Genomic DNA, 18,526 nt, shown 5'->3' with positions numbered 1-18,526 from the left:
GGAGGTTTGGGCAGAGACAGAGGGAGTTGGAGGCCGGTGGTTCAGGGGCCAGCTGGATCTCACTCCTGAGGCCCACCTGGGCCCTGTGTTCGTGCAGGTGAACTGCCCCTGTCCCTGGCCGCGTGCACCAACCAGCTGGGCATCGTGAAGTTCCTGCTGCAGAACTCCTGGCAGCCGGCCGACATCAGCGCCAGGGACTCGGTGGGCAACACAGTGCTGCACGCCCTGGTGGAGGTGGCCGACAACACGGCCGACAACACGAAGTTTGTGACGAGCATGTACAATGAGATTCTGATCCTGGGGGCCAAACTGCACCCGACGCTGAAGCTGGAGGAGCTCACCAACAAGAAGGGAATGACGCCGCTGGCTCTGGCCGCTGGGACCGGGAAGATTGGGGTAAGAGGGGGCTTCGGCCCAGGCTGGTGCGGTGCGGGGATGATGGCATGGGAGAGGACTGCCTGACTCACTGCGGGAGCCTGGCGTCACTATCTGTGTGTGCGGGACTCTGATTCTGTCATACCAGCCTGTAGGACTGTTAGAATAAGTCTGAGAAATTGGGAGCCACAGGGCAGAACCCTGCAATGGCCAGTGTGCCATTTTAGATTTCCAGCTCTGAGTATCAGCAACAAGACACGGGGTGGGGTGGGGTGCTGGGAGATGGAGGTGGGGCTGCCTAGGGTGGAACAGAAGAAAAGCTGTTGGGCTGGGCGCGGTGACTCACTCTTGTAATCCCAGCATTTTGGGAGGCTGACGTGGGTGGATCACCTGAGGTTAGGAGTTCGAGACCAGCCTGACCAACCTGGTGAAACCTCTACTAAATATACAAAAATTAGCCAGGCATGGTGGCAGGTGCCTATAATTCCAGCTACTCAGGAGGCTGAGGCACAAGCATCGCTTGAACTTGGGAGGCGGAGGTGGCAGTGAGCCGAGATTTTGCCACTGCACTCTAGCCTGTGTGACAGAGCAAGACTCTGTCTCAAAATAAAAAAAAAAAAAAAAGGAGAAAGAAAAAAGCTGTTGGTGTTTTTCCATGGCAGGCAGGAGCATGGCAGGCAGGAGCTTTAGGTAACAAGGCTGGTGGCTCCAGCTCCCAGCTCCAGCTGGTGGCTCCTGGTGACAGGCCTCCACCTCCTGGCCTCAAGTGATCCTCCCACCTCAGCCTCCCAAGTAGCTGGGATTACAGGGATGAGCCACCCCATCTGGCTCTCGTTTCTTGCATTCTCTTTATTTCTTTCTGGCTTGAGGTTATCAAGAATGGACCACCACTGTCCTTCATTGTGAGATGGTAGAGCTGGGGCCTCGCTTTGAGGGGTTGGTGGGCCTGATATGGTGCAGGTAGTATCTGAGGCAGCTGGCTGGTTGACTTTTTTTTTTTTGAGATGAGGTTTCGCTCTTGTTGCCCAGGCTGGAGTGCAATGGCACAATCTTGGCTCACTGCAACCTCTGCCTCCCAGGTTCAAGTGATTCTCCTGTCTCAGCCTCTCAAGTAGCTGGGATTACAGACACATGCCACCATGCCCGGCTAATTTTTTTTGTATTTTCAGTAGAAACAGGATTTTGCTGTGTTGGCCAGGCTGGTCTCAAAATCCTGACCTCAGGTGATCCACCCGCCTCAGCCTCCCAAAATGCTGGGATTACAGGTGTGAGCCACCCACGCCCAGCTGGCTGGTTGATCTCGATGGTGGTCAGGAGTGGGTGGGGACTTGCCTGGGGCTTGGGTGGGGCCACCAGCTGGGCTGGGAAGCAGAGCTGGTTGTTGAGGTACTGTCTGAGGCTGAGCCTGGGGCTGGCTTCTGACGCTCTTGCTCCCCGGTGGCAGGTCTTGGCCTATATCCTCCAGCGGGAGATCCAGGAGCCTGAGTGCAGGCACCTGTCCAGGAAGTTCACTGAGTGGGCCTACGGGCCCGTGCACTCCTCGCTGTATGACCTGTCCTGCATCGACACCTGTGAGAAGAACTCGGTGCTGGAGGTGATCGCCTACAGCAGCAGCGAGACCCCTGTGAGTGGCTGGGGCACAGCCAGGGAGGGCCTAAGGGCCTCTGCGCCCCAGCCCCAACCCCAGCCCCTGGTCCAGCTCCAGCTGGCTTCTCATGAGTGAAAGCCTGCTGCCCCCTGCCCAGGCCCTGCAGCCTCACGTCCCCATTCATGCCCACTGAATTTTCCCTAAGCATAGCAACCATACATGATTATCATCCTGTAAAAACAGAAACGTTTCAGAGGAACATAGACAAAAGGACCCTCCTTTTATACTATTTAAAAATGCACAGTTTCATTTTGTTTACATAAATGGGATCAGACTATACACAACGTACAACAACCATTTTTTTTTTTTCACTTGATAGCAGGGCTTGTAGATTTTTCTTTTCTTTTCTTTTTTTTTTTTTTTTTTGAGACGAAGTTTTGCTCTTGTTACCCAGGCTGGAGTGAAATGGTGCCATCCCGGCTCAATGCACCCTCCATCTCCCGGGTTCAAGCGATTCTTCTCGAATCCCAAGTAGCTGGGATTACAGGCACGCGCCACCACGCCCGGCTAATTTTTTGTATTTAGTAGAGACAGTGTTTCTCCATGTTGGTCAGGCTGGTCTTGAACTCCTGACCTCAGGTGATCCGCCCTCCTTGGCTTCCCAAAGTGCTGGGATTACAGGTGTGAGCCACTGCACCAAGCCAAGAATTTATTTTTGTGTAGGTGTGAAGTAGGCATCTTACTTAAATATTTTGGCTCCAAATGAATGTCTCAGTGTTTCTTAGCGAGTAATCCATCCTGCCACGCTGTTTGGAAAGGCCACCTTACCTGTCCCTTCTTTCTAAGGTGATGCTCTGAGCTCCTAAGGCAGACTTGGGGGCTGGAGTCTGTGCCATCAGCAGTGAGGGGCTTCCACGATGTCTCATAGGTCAGAGGTTGCATTTACAGGAGCAGAGTCCAGGGCTGGGAGAGGCATGGTCTGCTCTGCGCCCCCTGGGCTGCCATGCTGAACCTGGGCCTCCAACTCAGAGTGCTGGATACAAGTGTTCCCAGAGGAGAGGTCCAGATAGGAGGTGGCCTCAACAAGGACTGCAGTATTTGACCCGGGGGAGAGGCTCTGGGACCACCACTGACATCTTCATGTCACTGAAGGCTCTCAGGGACAAGGAGTGTGGACTTGTCCTGGGGACCCTAGGGCAGAGCCAGGACCACTAGTGGAAAGTAGAGGAGACCAAACAAGAGGTATTCCCTACAGGTAGTGAGTCTCCATAGGCCTCTTGAGGCAGTAAGGAGTTTCCTGTCCCCAAAGGTATTCAAGAAGACACTGATCAGGAACCTCTTTGAGGGAGCTTAAGCTTGGGCTGGGGGTTGGACTCGATGGCCTGAGGGAGGCTGGGATGATCTGATTTTGGCTCATCCATCTCAGGGATACTTGAATTTATTTTTATTTTATTTTATTTTATGTTATTTTATGTTATGTTATTTTATTTTATTTTATGTTATTTTATTTTATATTTTGAGACAGAGTCTCACTCTGTCACCCAGGCTGGAGTGCAATGGCGTGATCTCAGCTCACTGCAACCTCTGTCTCCCAGGGTTCAAGCCGTTCTCCCGCCTCAGCCTCCCAAGTAGCTGGGATTACAGGCACCCACCACCATGCCTGGCTAATTTTTGTTATTTTTGTAGAAAAGGAGTTTCACCATGTTGGCCAAGCTGGTCTTGAACTCCTGACCTCAAGTGATCCACCTGCCTCGGCCTCCCAAAGTGCTGGGATTACAGGCGTGAGCCACCACACCCGGCCTATTTGAACTTTATCGAAATTGCTGGATATGAGACATTTGCCCCAAAGCATACTTGTAATGATGGCATGAGGCACTGGGACCTCCTGCAGCAGGAAGGGCCTCCTAGTTCCCTGCCACCCTGCCTGACCCAGGGCTGGAAACGTGAGAAGTGAGGACCCAGAGGCTCTTTCCTGCCTGCCCTCAGCCCCTCATGCCCAGGCTCTGCCTAAGCCAACTGCTTCCCATTCCTGTGGGCTCTCGGGAGGGAGTTATTAGACACAACGGGCATAGACTATTGGGCAGTGCTGTGGGCCATTAAGTGAGCATTTAAGAGCTTGTCCAGTTTCACCCCATTCACTGCACCTTTGGGGACACTGAGGCCAAGAGGGCGGGTCCCTCCGTGAGCCGCGGCAGTGCTGAGACCAGCCTCAGGCTCTGGCTGCCGGCTGGCTCAGACCTCCCGTGAGTCTCACCTGCCCCGTGGGCTGAGGACTGTGCAGGCCACGTGGCTGTGACGGGCACCACGGGCTGGCGTAGGCCTGCGAGGAGTTCCTGCTGCAGGAGGGAACCTCGTTTCTCTCCGCTCCCCCTAGAATCGCCACGACATGCTATTGGTGGAGCCGCTGAACCGACTCCTGCAGGACAAGTGGGACAGATTCGTCAAGCGCATCTTCTACTTCAACTTCTTCGTCTACTGCTTGTACATGGTCGTCTTCACCGTGGCTGCCTACTACAGGCCCGTGGATGGCTTGGTGCGGCCAGAGGCTCAGGCCTCGTGGACGGGGGTGCGGGTGGTGGGGAAGGGATGTAGACGTTCCGGGAGACCTCCCCGACCCCAGGCCCAGGTTCTGCCGTGGACTCCTTCCCGGCTTGCGGGAGCGATGGATGGAGAACCTTGTATCCCTGCCCCCATCTCCCCTGCCTCAGGCTGTACGGGAGACCCGCCCCCTTCCCGCTTCTCAGTCCCTCTCCTTTAGCCTTGAGGTCCTGTGGGGCTGAGTGTGTGGTGACTCAGGTCCCTGATTGCAGACGGGGTGTACTCGGTTAGAAAGCATGCAGGGGCCGGGCATGGTGGCTCATGCCTGTAATCCCAGCACTTTGGAAGGCCGAGGTGGGCGGATCACCTGAGGTCTGGAGTTCGAGACCAGCCTGATCAACATGGTGAAACCCTGTCTCTACTAAAAATACAAAATTATCTGGGTGTGGTGGTGCCTGCTTGTAATCTCAGCTACTCAGGAGGCTGAGGCAGGAGAATCGCTTAAACCTGGGAGGCAGAGGTTGCGATGAGCTGAGATGGCACCACTGCACTCAAGCCTGGTCAACAAGAGTGAAACTCTGTCTCAAAAAAAAAAAAAAAAAGAAAAAGAAATCACGCAGGAATTTGGGCTCGGGACAGGGCTCACCCCTGGCCTGGGGGTCCCCAGGGATGTGGGCTAGTGTAAGCCAAGAGCCCACCATCATCCTGCTTGCCTGCCCTCTTTTATTCACTCACTTGCTCATTATTCATTCCCTGGATTTAGACTTTTGAGCAGCCCTGTGCCAGGCCCTGGACCATCCATCAAATCAGCCTAAGACCAGACTTTTTCCTCTGCCAAGAGCCAAGACTTCATCGAACTTCTGGACTTAGTCTTTTGTGTCCGATACCCAGGGCACTTAATTTGCTGCTTTTGTTTCCAGGGCACTTTACAAGTTTACTTACTTACTTAATTTTTTTTTTTGAGACAGAGTCTTGCTCTATCACCCAGGCTGGAGTGCAGTGGCGCGATCTCAGCTCACTGCAACCTCCACCTTCTGAGTTCAAGTGACTCTTCTGCCTCAGCCTCCTGAGTAGCTGGGACTACAGGCACCCACCAACATGCCCAGCTTATTTTTATATTTTTAGTAAAGATGGGATTTCACCTTATTGGCCAGGCTAGTCTTGAGCTCCTGACCTCAAGTGATCCGCCTGCCTCGGCCTCCCAAAGTTCTGGGATTACAGGTGTGAGCCACCATGCCCGGCTGCACATTTACTTTAAAAACTCAACTTCATAATTGCATGAAACCCAATTTCTGTCCACCTATTAAGGCCACATAACGACTTCCTTTTTTTTTGAGATGGAGTCTCGCTTTGTTGCTCGGGCTGGAGTGCAGTGGTGTGATCTCGGCTCACTGCAGGCTCCACCTCCCGGGTTCATGCCATTGTCCCGCCTCAGCCTCCCTCTTTTTTTTTTTTTTTTTGAGACAGAGTCTCGCTGTGTTGCCCAGGCTGGAGTGCAGTGGCGCCACCTTGGCTCACCGCAACCTCTGGCTCTGGGGTTCAGGTGATTCTCCTGTCTCAGCCTCCCAAGTAGCTGGAATTACAGCCATGCGCCACCACACCTGGCTAATTTTGTATTTTTAGTAGAGATGGGGTTTCTCCATATTGGTCAGACTGGTCTCGAACTCCCGACCTCAGGTGATCCGTCCGCCTTGGCCTCCCAAAGTGCTGGGATTACAGGCGTGAGCCACTGCACCCGGCCGGTGACTTCCTTTTAAGAGAAAAATGTGCTGGTAAGGCAAGCTAATGTAATGCTTAGGAAATGTGGATGGTGACCCACTCCAGGAATAGGCAACTGAAACACAAGGGTGACACCCATGAGTGTGTGTGGCACAGTCTCTCCCTCCATGGTCAGTGGGAGTCCCTGACACTCTTGGGAGACTGGCCATGGGCTGGGGTGGCAGAGGGATGTGTGTGACGTGGGGTCCGTGAGAGTGCTTCCACCTGTCCATCACTCTGCTGTCCGTCACTCTGCTCCCAGCCAGGAGGAGCTCCGGGCCTGCTGGGACATTGCCTGGGAGGCGGCACGGCATTGTAAGATGCTCCACTTGGCACCTGCAGGCTGCCACTTTGGGGAATCAGGCCCACAGAGGGGCCTCCTTGTGGGCGCTCCCCTAATAACACACTGTCTTTGTGTGTCCTTCCCCTGATGGAGGCTTTGCTTCCTGGGCAGAGACTATGGCTTCATCACAGGGCTTGGTACCTGGTCCATGTTTGTTGAATGAATGATTGAGTAAATGGAGTTACCAACTTCTCTGCATCTCACAGCCTCCCTTTAAGATGGAAAAAACTGAAGACTATTTCCGAGTTACTGGAGAGATCCTGTCTGTGTTAGGAGGAGTCTACTTCTTTTTCCGAGGGGTAAGCGTTCCTTCCCACATTGTGAGTTTCCATTATCACCAAAACAAAAAGCCAAGAGGATCCCTCAGCGGTCACTCACTTTTTAATTCATCAGACACATAATGGCCCTGCTTGGGGAGCTGAGAGACGCAGAGGTGAAGATGAGAGCCCTTCAGTCAGTCACCGCGGGGCGGGAGGGTGCTCAGGGCGTCTCCACGGGCCCAAGGCAGGCAAGCTTGAAAATAGACACTGCAGCCACTCCACGGAATGGAATATTTAATTACAGGGGCAGAGTGGAGGCCTCTTAAGTGAGAGGATCATGACTGGTAGTTTTTTAATTAAACCAGTCTGTTAAAGCTCTGAGCAATGAAGGAAATCTCCATGCATACTGGAATCTTTTTTTTTTTTTTTGAGATGGAGTTTCGCTTTGTCATCTAGGCTGGAGGCTAGTGGCATGATCTTGGCTTACTGCAACCTCCGCCTCTTGGGTTCAAAAAATTCTCCTGCCTCAGCCTCCTGAGTAGCTGGGATTACAGGCTCCTGCCACCACACCCGGCTAATTTTTTTGTATTTTTAGTAGAGACGGGGTTTCACCATGTTGGCCAGGCTGGTCTCGAACTCCTGACCTCAGGTGATCCACCTGCCTCAGCCTCCCAAAGTGCTGGGATTACAAGCGTGAGCCACCATGCCAGCAAGGGATTGTTTTATTTTTAACTGGAAACTCAAACATGTGCAATCCTTGGCCATGTTTTTTTTTTTTAATGCAGGAGTAATCTTTTCTTTGAATGTGGGACTCACTGTTTCAGATTTTACATCACCTTTCTTGCAAAAACCATATTTATATAGTCTAAGATTTCTAGTTTCAGCTTCTTTAAAGAAGAGTGAGAACTTAGATGCGTACAAAAAAGTCTGAATGTAGAATTTGAGATGATCATTGGTTTTTGTTTTTGTTTTTGTTTTTTTTGACTCTGGAAACCCTTGTAGTATTTTAATTTTAATTTTTATAAGATGGGGTCTTGCTGTGTCACCCAGGCTGGAGTGCAGTGGCGTGATCATGGCTCACTTCAACCTCTGTCTCCTGGGCTCAAGCGATCCTCCCACCTCAGCCTCTGGAGTAGCTGGAACTACAGGAAGCCGTCACCATGCCCAGGCTCCACTGTGATTTTTTTTTTTTTTTTTTTTTTTGAGATGGAGTCTCGCTCTTCCACCCAGGCTGCAGTGCAGTGGCACGATCTCCACTCACTGCAAGCTCCACCTCCTGGGTTCACGCCATTCTCCTGCCTCAGCCTCCTGAGTAGCTGGGACTACAGGCACCCGCCACCACGCCTGGCTAATTTTTTGTATTTTTAGTAGAGATGGGGTTTCACCATGTTAGCCAGGATGGTCTCGTTTTCCTGACCTCGTGATCCGCCCACCTTGGCCTCCCAAAGTGCTGGGATTACAGGTGTGAGCCACTGCGCCCCACCCCATTGTGGTTTTTTTTTTTTCTGAGATGGAGTCTCACTCTGTCGCCCAGGGTGGAGTGCAGTGGTGTGATCTTGGCTCACTGCAACTTCTGCCTCCTGAGTTCAAGTGATTCTCCTGCCTCAGCCTCCCGAGTAGCTGGGACTACAGGTGCGTGCCACCATGCCTGGCTAATTTTTGTATTTTTAGTAGAGACGGGGTTTCACCGTGTTAGCCAGGATTGTCTCGATCTCCTGACCTCGTGATCCGCCTGCCTTGGCCTCCCAAAGTGCTGGGGTTACAGTCTTGGGCCACCGCACCCGGCCTTCTATTGTGATTTTTATCCCCCAGTCTTTTTTGGTGTAAGCTCTATCTATCCAAATTTTTTTTAAGTCACTCACCTTTATGGAATTGTTCTGTCATTGAACTTTGTCTTCACAGAGACAACTGTCTTTCTTTTCACACTACGGTAAAGGTGTACAGTAAAGTACAACACCACAGTAGCAAGTGTGGCTGGAATGGCAAAAGCAGGATTGGCCTGTGGGAGGGAACAGAAGTGTGGAGGTGTCTTGGACAGGACTCACGGCTGACAGTGGCGGCTTGTTACAAGATTTTTTATTTTAACGCTTACTTAAAATTAAGAAAAAAATATGCTCGGCATGTGAAAAATTAAGAAAAAAGTGGCTCACGCTTGTAATCCCAGCTACTTGGGAGGCTGAGGCCAGGAGTTTGAGACCAGCCTGGGCAACATAGTGAGACTCTGATCTCTTAAAAAAAAATTAAGAAAAAGCTCCAATTAGAAAGAAGAAAACAATTTGCCCAATTCAATACAGCAAATGATAACATTTTAATGATTTTCCTTCCTGTCCGTACTTCTGGGTATAGTTGTAAATCCACTGTGTAATTTTTTTTTTTTTTTTTTTTTTTTTTGAGATGGAGTCTCGCTGTCACCCAGGCTGGAGTGCAGTGGCACCATCTTGGCTCACTGCAACCTCTGCCTCCTGGGTTCAAGCGATTTTCTTGCCTCAGCCTCATGAGTAGCTGGGATTACAGGTGCCCGCCACCATGCCCAGCTAATTGTTTTGTATTTTTAGTAGAGACAGGGTTTCACCATGTTGGCCAGGCTGGTCTCGAACTTCTGACCTCAGGTGATCACCCGCCTTGGCCTCCCAAAGCGCTGGGATGACAGGCATGAGCCACCGCGCCTGGCTTCCACTGTGTATTTTTTTTTTTTTATGAGACGGAGTCTTGCTCTGTCACCCAGGCTGGAGTGCAGTGGCGCGATCTTGGCTCACTGCAACCTCTGCCTCCTGGGTTCAAGCCATTCCCCTGCCTCAGCCTTCCAAGTAGCTGGGACAACAGGCATGTGCCACCACGCCCAGCTAATTTTTTGTATTTTTAGTAGAGAAGGGGTTTCACTGTGTTAGCCAGGACGGTCTTGATCTCCTGACCTCGTGATCCGCCCGCCTCAGCCTCCCAAAGTGCTGGGATTACAGGTGTGAGCCACCGCGCCCAGCCCCACTGTGTATTTTTAACCATCTCTACTGGCTGGGCCACCTAGTGTCACCCCACTGGCCTGACCCATGCCGTTCTGCTCTTTTCACAATCTGTGCTTTCACACATCCAGCCACCCCAGCATGGTGCCATTTAGGAAGCATCTGAGCGCTCACCATTTAGCCACGTCGAGCATTGCCTGGGATTTTACTCTCTCTGTTTACCTGCAGATCCAGTATTTCCTGCAGAGGCGGCCATCGATGAAGACCCTGTTTGTGGACAGCTACAGTGAGATGCTTTTGTAAGTGACACTTTGACTCATTCCCAGTCCAGTCCCCAGGTGACCGCAATGAGTTCTCACTTGAGCTCTCACTCACGCCGGGCCTGGCACATAGTGGGACCTCAGTGAACGTGCTGAGGGAATGACAGAAAGCACTGAATACATACTCGGGGGATGAATGAATACTGAGGGCCCGCTCTGTGCCAGGTATGTGCCAGGGGCCAGGGATCGAGAAACTGTGCCGGGACTTATAGTCCAAGTGAGACGGACCCTTGTTCACCTTCCAACTCACTGTCCATCCATCTGCCGTTCGCGGGGTTGGCCTTGGAATACTGGATGAAACAGACATGGCGCCCGCCTTTGGGGAGTTTCCTATCTTTAACGGGGGGTTCTGAAACCTTGGCACTGTTGATATTTTGGACTGGATAGTGCTTAGTTGTGGTGGTGGTGAGGGGGGCTGCCCTGTGCATTGTAGAATATTTAGCAGCATCACTGGCCTCTACTCACAGATGCCTGGAGCTCTTCCTCATCCCCCAGTCTTGACAATCAAGAGCATTTCCAGATATGGCTAAAGGCCCCTCACTTGTTTTGGGGGGTGGTGCCAGAATCACTCCTGGTTGAGAACCACTGCTTTAGGAGGAAGCAGATGAGTGAAGGCACAGTTATAGAACAGTTTGGATGGCCAGACGCGGTGGCTCACGTCTGTAATCCCAGCACTTTGGGAGGCTGAGGCGGGCGGATCACTTGAGGTCAGGAGTTCAAGACCAGACTGGCCAACATGGTGAAACCCCGTCTCTACTAAAAATACAAAAATTAGCCAGGCATGGTGGCACGCACCTGTAATCCCAGCTACTCGGGAGGCTGAGGTGGAAGAATTGTTTGAACCCGGGAGACAGAGGTTGTAGTGTAAATAAATAGAATAGTGTGGTTGTGCTTGCAGCTAGCTTGTCCGTAGGACTCACAAACCGCATCCTTTCACCCAATTTTTTTTTTTTTTGGGACAAGTAAAACTAGAATCAGCTTTATTTTACATGATTGTGAAAGGTACACTTTTTTTATTTTAATTTTTTTTTAAAGAATTTAGATTTCGGGGTACATGTGCAGGTTTGTTAGGTGGGTATATTGTACGATACTGAGGTCTGGGGGTCTAATGATCTGGTCATCCAAGTAGTGAACATAGTACCTGATAGGTAGTTTTTCAACCGTTGTCCCCCTCCTAGCTGCCCCACTTTTGGAATCCTAAGCGTTTATTGTTCCCGTCTTTGTGTCTGTGGGTACCCAGTGTTTCGCTCCACTTATAAGTGAGAACATGTGGGATTTGGTTTTCTGTTTCTGTGTTAATTTGCTTAGGATAATGGCCTCCAACTGCATCCATGTTGCTGCAAAGGACATGATTTCATTCTTTTTTATGGCTGCATAGTATTCCATGGTATATACGTACCACATTTTGATTATCCAGTCTACCATTGATGGGCACCTGGATTGATTCCATGCTTTGCTATTGTGAATGGTGCTTTGATAAACATAGGAGTGCAGGCAACTTTTTGGGTTCTTTTCCTCTGTTTTCCCCCTAATCTTGAGATACCTATACTTTAGCCCCAAAAGGCAAACTCAAGAGGCAAGATCTGTAGGTTTAGCACACACTGATTTACCTGCCTAAGAGAAGCAGTGTTCTACATAGCATTGCGATTCTCCTGCCTCAGCGTCCCCAGTAGCTGGGATTAGAGGGGTGCACCTTGCCCAGCTAATTTTTGTATTTTTGGTAGAGATGCGATTTCACTGTGTTGGCCAGGCTGGTCTTGAACTCCTGACCTCAAGTGATCTGCCTCCCAAAGTGCTGGGATTACAGGTGTGAGCCACCACACCTGGCCACTATATATCCTTTTATGTACTTATTTATTTATTTGAGATGGAGTCTCGCTCTGTCTCCCAGGCTGGAGTGCAATGGCTCAGTCTCGGCTCACTGCAACCTCCGCCTCCCAGGTTCAAGTGATTCTCCTGCCTCAGCCTCCTGAGTAGCTGGGATTACAGGCGTGCACCACCATGCCTGGCTAATTTTTTTTTGTATTTTTAGTAGAGGTGGGGCTTCACTATGTTGGTCAGGCTGGCCTCGAACTCCTGACCTTATGCTCCGCATGCCTCGGCCTCCCAAAGAGCTGGGATTAAAGGCGTGAGCTACTGCGCCTGGCCTTTATGTACTATATTTATATCTGTGCTTTATACATAAAAAGAGTGAGATTTTGCATAGCTCCTTACCAAGCCAATTTCTGCTCCTTGGGGACGATGCTGCTTCCACAGAGAATGCCTGGGCTGAAGGAGTCAGGACAGCCCAACCCTAGCTCCTATCGCGGCCTGCAGTCTGGGCCTCTGGGCAGCCTGTGGCCTTTTGCTCTGGGGGTGCCAGGCCTCCCGGGTTCCCGTAGATGGAGCTTTCTTCCCCTCCACCCTCAGCTTTCTGCAGTCACTGTTCATGCTGGCCACCGTGGTGCTGTACTTCAGCCACCTCAAGGAGTACGTGGCTTCTATGGTGTTCTCCCTGGCCTTGGGCTGGACCAATATGCTCTACTACACCCGCGGTTTCCAGCAGATGGGCATCTATGCCGTCATGATAGAGAAGGTGGGTGCCCTGGGCCCCAGTGGGTCTCCTCAGAGCCCGCTTACCTCATGGGCATGTGAGATGCTGTCCCAGGAACTCCGCGCCCATCCTCTCTGTCTTGCCTGGGAAAGGGCTGGTTTAGCCCCCAGCCCATTTTCCAAGAATCAAGCGATCTGGCCGTGACCCAGGTGTGTGTAGGGGGTTTCCCTGAAACCTGACCTCTCTGCACACCAGGCCTCCATCTCCTGCCAGAACAAAGGCTATGGGGGAAGGGTGGGTGACTCCCTCATGACCCCTGAGCTGAGAACCAGCAAAGCAAACCGTCCTGCGCGTTCTCAAGATGCATCCCCAGGCCGATGCGGCCCAGCCCTTCCCTCAGCTCCTCCTGTGCCTGGCCTCAGCTCTAATGAGCCTGCTGTCTCCTGCAGATGATCCTGAGAGACCTGTGCCGTTTCATGTTTGTCTACGTCGTCTTCTTGTTCGGATTTTCCACAGGTAATGAGCTTGGTCAGCGCTGGGGGAGGGCAGGGGTCCTGCTTGGCTGAGCCTTCTGAGGACTATTCCAGGAGCTGAATGAGAAGGCACTGGGAAGGCAGGTGCATGTCTGCAGGTGACTGAGAGGGTGGACAGAGGACACACTGAAATGAGCCCCAGCACTTGGCCACGTGTTATATAAAATGCTTTAAGAATTTTCCAGGCTGGAAGTACTGTGGCTGTCTCATAGCATTTTGGCTCAGTTGTTTTTTTAACTTTTTTTTTTTTTTTTTTGAGACGGAGTCTCGCTCTGTCGCCAAGGCTGGAGTGCAGTGGCGTGACCTCGGCTCACTGCAACCTCTGCCTCCCGGGTTCAAGCAATTCTCCTACCTCAGCCTCCCGAGTAGCTGGGACTACAGGTGCACACCGCCATGCCCGGCTAATTTTTTGTATTTTAGTAGAGATGGGGTTTCACCATGTTGCCCAGGCTGGTTGCAAACTCCTGACCTTGTGATCCATCCGCCTCGGCCTCCCAAAGTGCTGGGATTACAGGTGTGAGCCACCGTGACCGGCCCTTCAACTTTTAATTTTGATGTTATTTCAGACTTCCAGAAAAGTTGCGAGAATAGAACCAATAACTTCTCTACACTCTTGAACCAGATTCCCCCCAAATTACCACATTTTATGTTATCACTTTCTCTACCCCATACACATGCGCGCGCACAAACATGAACACATGTGCCACGTGTGAAAAAGACTGAAAGTCAGTTGCAGATATCATGCCCTTTACAGGTTGCAGATATCATGCCCTTTACAGGTTGCAGATATCATGCCCTTTACAGGTTGCAGATATCATGGTAAAATAAAGATCAGCCCTTTACCATGAAATACTTGAGTGTGTATTTCTAAATGAAAGAAGTTATTTTACATAAACAGTTCAGTGATCACGATCAGGAAGGTAACATTGACCCACACTATTAGCTAACCCATAGCCCTTATTTGCATTTCACCAATTGTCCTAATAATGTCTTTCTCAGAAAATGAGATTCCCAGATCATGCATTACCTTCCATTGTCATGCTGCTTTGGTCTCCTTTAATAATTAATTTATTATTATTATTATTTAAGACGGTGTCTCACTCTGTCCCTGAGGCTGGAGGGCAGTGGCACTGTGTTGGCTCACTGCAACCTCCGTCTCCCGGGTTCAAGCAGTTTTCCTGCCTCAGCCTCCCAAGTAGCTGGGATTACAGGCGCACGCCACCATGCCCGGCTAGTTTTTATACATACATATATATATGTATGTGTTGTTGATACAGAGTCTAGCTCTCTCGCCCAGGCTGGAGTGCAGTGGCATGATCTCGACTCACTGCAGGCTCCGCCTCCCGGGTTCACGCCATTCTCCTGCCTCAGCCTCCCGAGTAGCTGGGACTACAGGTGTCTGCCACCATGCCCGGCTAATTTTTTGTATTTTTAGTAGAGATGGGGTTTTACCATGTTAGCCAGGATGGTCTCGATCTCCTGACCTCGTGATCCATCCTCCTCGGCCTTCCAAAGTGCTGGGATTACAGGTGTGAACCACTGCGCTGGCTAGTTTTTGTTTTTAATAGAGATGGGGTTTTACCATATTGGCCAAGCTGGTCTCAAACTCCTGATCTGAGGTGATCCACCCACCTCGGCCTCCCAAAGTGCTGGGATTATAGGCATGAGCCACTGCACCCGGCCATTAATTACTTTTTGAGACAGAATCTCATGCTGTTGCCCAGGCTGCAGTGCAGTGGCACCATCTCAGCTCACTACAACCTCCACTTCCAGGGTTCAAGTGATTCTTGTGCCTCAGCCTTCCGAGTAGCTGGGATTACAGGTGCCCGCCACCACACTAGGCTTTTTTTTTTTTTTTGTATTTTTAGTAGAGACGGGGTTTTGTCATGTTGGTCTTGAGCTCCTGACCTCAAGTGATCTGCCCGCCTCGGCTCCCAAAGTGCTAGGATGACAGGTGTGAGCCACCGCGCCTGACCTTAGTCTCCTTTAATCCAGGGCAGTTCCTGCATCATTCCTTGTCATTTGCGACCTCAGAATTTGTAATGAGTAGAGGCCAGTGGTTTTGACAATGTTTCTCAATTTGGGTGTGTCTGATGTTTCCTCACGATTATAGCCAGGTATGCATTTTTGGCCAGAATATCAAGAAGCGATGTGTGTCCTCTGCTGTGTGTTTTATCAGGAGTCACATGATATCTGTCTGACTTCTGGGGACGTTAGCTTTGATGACTTGGTTTTGGTGGATCTGCCAGACTTTTCCACTATAAAGCTACTATATTTACCTTTGTAATGGATACTTTTCAAGGAGATGCTTTGAAACTATGTGACTAGCCTGTTTCTCATCAGACTTTCACCCAGGAGTTTTAGCATCCGTTGATGAGTCTTACCTGAATCACTTCAACCTATGATGGTGGCCAAATGATGATTTTTTTTTTTTTTCTTGAGAAGGAGTCTCTGTCTGTCACCCAGGCTGGCATGCAGTGGTGCCATCTCTGCTCACTGCAACCTCCGCCTCCCTGGTTCAAGCAATTCTCCTGCCTCAGCCTCCCGGGTAGCTGGGATCACAGCTGCCCATCACCACGCCCGACTAATTTTTATATTTTTAGTACAGATGGGGTTTCACCATGTTGCTCAGGCTGGTCTCGAACTCCTGACCTCAGGTAATCCACCTGCCTTGGCCTCCTGAAGTGCTGGGATTACAGGCGTGAGCCACCGCGCCCGGAGAAGATGATCTTCTAACTCCATCATTGCTTCTACATTTATTACCTGGCATTCTATTGTAGAGAAGAGCTAACCATTCCCCATTTCTATGTATTTATTTGTATCAGAATGGTCTCATGGAGTCTTTTGTTTTCATGGATTCTCACTTTGTTAAATGGGTTATAATCCTTACTATCCTCTTTTATTTTAATACTCAAATTGTTTGAGATTAGTCACTGGAGTCTCTTCCAGCAGGCTCCTGTGCTCTTTTGACATGTCCACATCTTTTTTTTTTTTTTTTTTTTTTTGAGATAGAGTCTCGCTCTGTCGCCCAGGCTGGAGTGCAGTGGTGCGATCTGCAACCTCTGCCTCCCAGGTTCACACCATTCTCCTGCCTCAGCCTCCCAAGTAGCTGGGACTACAGGCACCCGCCACCACGCCCAGCTAATTTTTTGTAGTTTTAGTAGAGACAGGGTTTCACTGTGTTAGCCAGGATGGTCTTGATCTCCTGACCTTGTGATCCGCCCGCCTCAGCCTCCCAAAGTGCTGGGATGACAGGTGTGAGCCACCGCACCCGGCCCAACCCGGGTATTTTTAGTACAGATGGGGTTTCACCATGTTGGCCAGGCTGGTCTCAAACTCCTGACCTCAGGTGATCCACCTGCCTCAGCCTACCAAAGTGCTGGGATTACAGGCGTGAGCTACAGCGCCTGGCCCAACCTGGGTATTTTTAGTAGAGATGGGGTTTCACCATGTTGGCCAGGCTGGTCTCAAACTCCTGACCTCAGGTGATCCACCTGCCTGCGCCTCCCAAAGTGCTGGGATTACAGGCTTGAGCCACCGCACCCAGCCTCCACATTGTTTTTTGAGCACTGGACTCTGCTTTGATGCTCATCCGAGTCCCACAGTTACATGGTTTACGTGGTGCACCCTCCCTGTCCCCACCCTGCTGTTTGCGTTGGAATCTCTGGCTGAGAGGGATGGGCACCTGTGACTAGGAGAGACCTAATAGGTGTGGGCTCTGGCACCTGGGTCTGAAGGCCCTGCATTTCAGTAGGTACAGGAAGGGACTAGGCTGGGGGGTTAGTGGATACTGATAGGTAGCAACCGCGATGCACAGCTGCTGCAGAGGCTCTCAGGCTCTGGGCCACACTTCCCATAGAAGCAGGCAGCATGTGGGGAGAGGTCATGCTGCTCTGAGCTGCTCAGTGCTCATGGAGCAAAATGGACCTCTGAGGGATGCAGGCCAACAGGGTGTGATGGACAAAGCAGGTGTGGAGCCAGAGCTGACATGTACGGTTAAGCAGGTTGTGCACTGCACAAAGGTGGCTGTATTCACATTGCACGTAGAGATTTATATATTTATTTGTTTTTCTAGCAGATGATGATAAAGTTCTTAAAAATATACTATGAAGATTTTTTTGATAGTTTTAAAGAAGGGATGCTTTAAAAATAACTTCTCACAAAGTTATTTGAGACTGACTGAGCAGGAGGGTGTATGTCAGGGGACTTGGGATATTGGCTTCTATCCAGTGGCACCCCGCCCTCCCCGTGCCCTGTAGCGGTGGTGACGCTGATTGAAGACGGGAAGAATGACTCCCTGCCGTCTGAGTCCACGTCACACAGGTGGCGGGGGCCTGGCTGCAGGCCACCCGATAGCTCCTACAACAGCCTGTACTCCACCTGCCTGGAGCTGTTCAAGTTCACCATCGGCATGGGTGACCTGGAGTTCACTGAGAACTATGACTTCAAGGCTGTCTTCATCATTCTGCTGCTGTCCTATGTAATTCTCACCTACATCCTCCTGCTCAACATGCTCATCGCCCTCATGGGTGAGACTGTCAACAAGATCGCACAGGAGAGCAAGAACATCTGGAAGCTGCAGGTGTGTGGGTGGAGTTAGGGGGTGGTGAGCAGCCAGGAGGGTGTGGGCCGCTCTGTCTGCTGTCTTACACAGCCGGCTGCAGGCGGGTGGGTGGGTGGGGGCGGTGTGTGGCCAGGAGGGTATGGGCCTCTCTATCCGCTGCCTTACCCAGCTGGGCACATGAGCCCTGCAGGATTTGAGGAGGGAGCAGAAAGCCCGGCCAGGCCCAGGGATCCAGCCTCAGCACCTCCCTCAGTGGATTTCCAGTAAGTTCCCCTGCCCAGCACCTGCTCTGGGGCAGATGAGCTCAGCTGGTGTTTATAGACACCGTGCTCGGTTGTGGTCTGGATGGTCCTGGAGGGAAGAAGGGGGAGGGCTCAGCCCCACAGGATGTCCACCTCAGAGGAGCCTGGTATAAGGTGGGCACTAGAGGCCGGACTCAGGGGAGCAGCTACCATGAGGCAGGGCCCTGACAGCTACATTTCTGAGCCCTGTGGGCCACATCTGCATCCCCAGCTACTAATAGTAAGTTTCGTTCTTATGAAGGAGCACTTTCTCTGTGATAGGGACTGTACTGTGTCTGTCGTATCTGATCTGATTTAATCCTCACAACCGTCCTGTGAAGTGGATTCTATTATTGTTCTTTTTTTTTTTTTTTTCTGAGATGAAGTTTCACTCTTGTTGCCCAGGCTGGAGTGCATTGGCGTGATCTTGGCTCACTGCAACCTCTGCCTCCCGGGTTCAAGCGATTCTCCTGCCT

General features: G+C 51.0%; 1 protein-coding gene across 3 annotated transcripts in view; it reads left to right on the top strand.

Annotated features, from left to right (window-relative positions):
• TRPV1 (transient receptor potential cation channel subfamily V member 1) overlaps window positions 1-18,526 on the top strand; it is a 45,788-nt gene that overhangs the window by 20,077 nt on the left and 7,185 nt on the right. For all 3 annotated transcript variants that reach the window (XM_054535363.2, XM_054535365.2, XM_054535364.2), the window contains 8 exons: window positions 98-396; window positions 1,820-1,999; window positions 4,338-4,496; window positions 6,809-6,901; window positions 10,048-10,118; window positions 12,549-12,714; window positions 13,122-13,188; window positions 17,465-17,787. In XM_054535363.2, coding sequence (XP_054391338.1) covers window positions 98-396; window positions 1,820-1,999; window positions 4,338-4,496; window positions 6,809-6,901; window positions 10,048-10,118; window positions 12,549-12,714; window positions 13,122-13,188; window positions 17,465-17,787 — 1,358 coding nt within the window. The remainder of the gene's footprint in view (window positions 1-97; window positions 397-1,819; window positions 2,000-4,337; window positions 4,497-6,808; window positions 6,902-10,047; window positions 10,119-12,548; window positions 12,715-13,121; window positions 13,189-17,464; window positions 17,788-18,526) is intronic.

This window comes from Pongo abelii, chromosome 19 (assembly GCF_028885655.2).
Source record: "Pongo abelii isolate AG06213 chromosome 19, NHGRI_mPonAbe1-v2.0_pri, whole genome shotgun sequence".
Lineage (NCBI taxonomy): Eukaryota > Metazoa > Chordata > Mammalia > Primates > Hominidae > Pongo > Pongo abelii.
The sequence above is the reverse complement of the archived record's forward strand: the minus strand, read 5'-3'. Positions and strand labels throughout refer to the sequence as shown.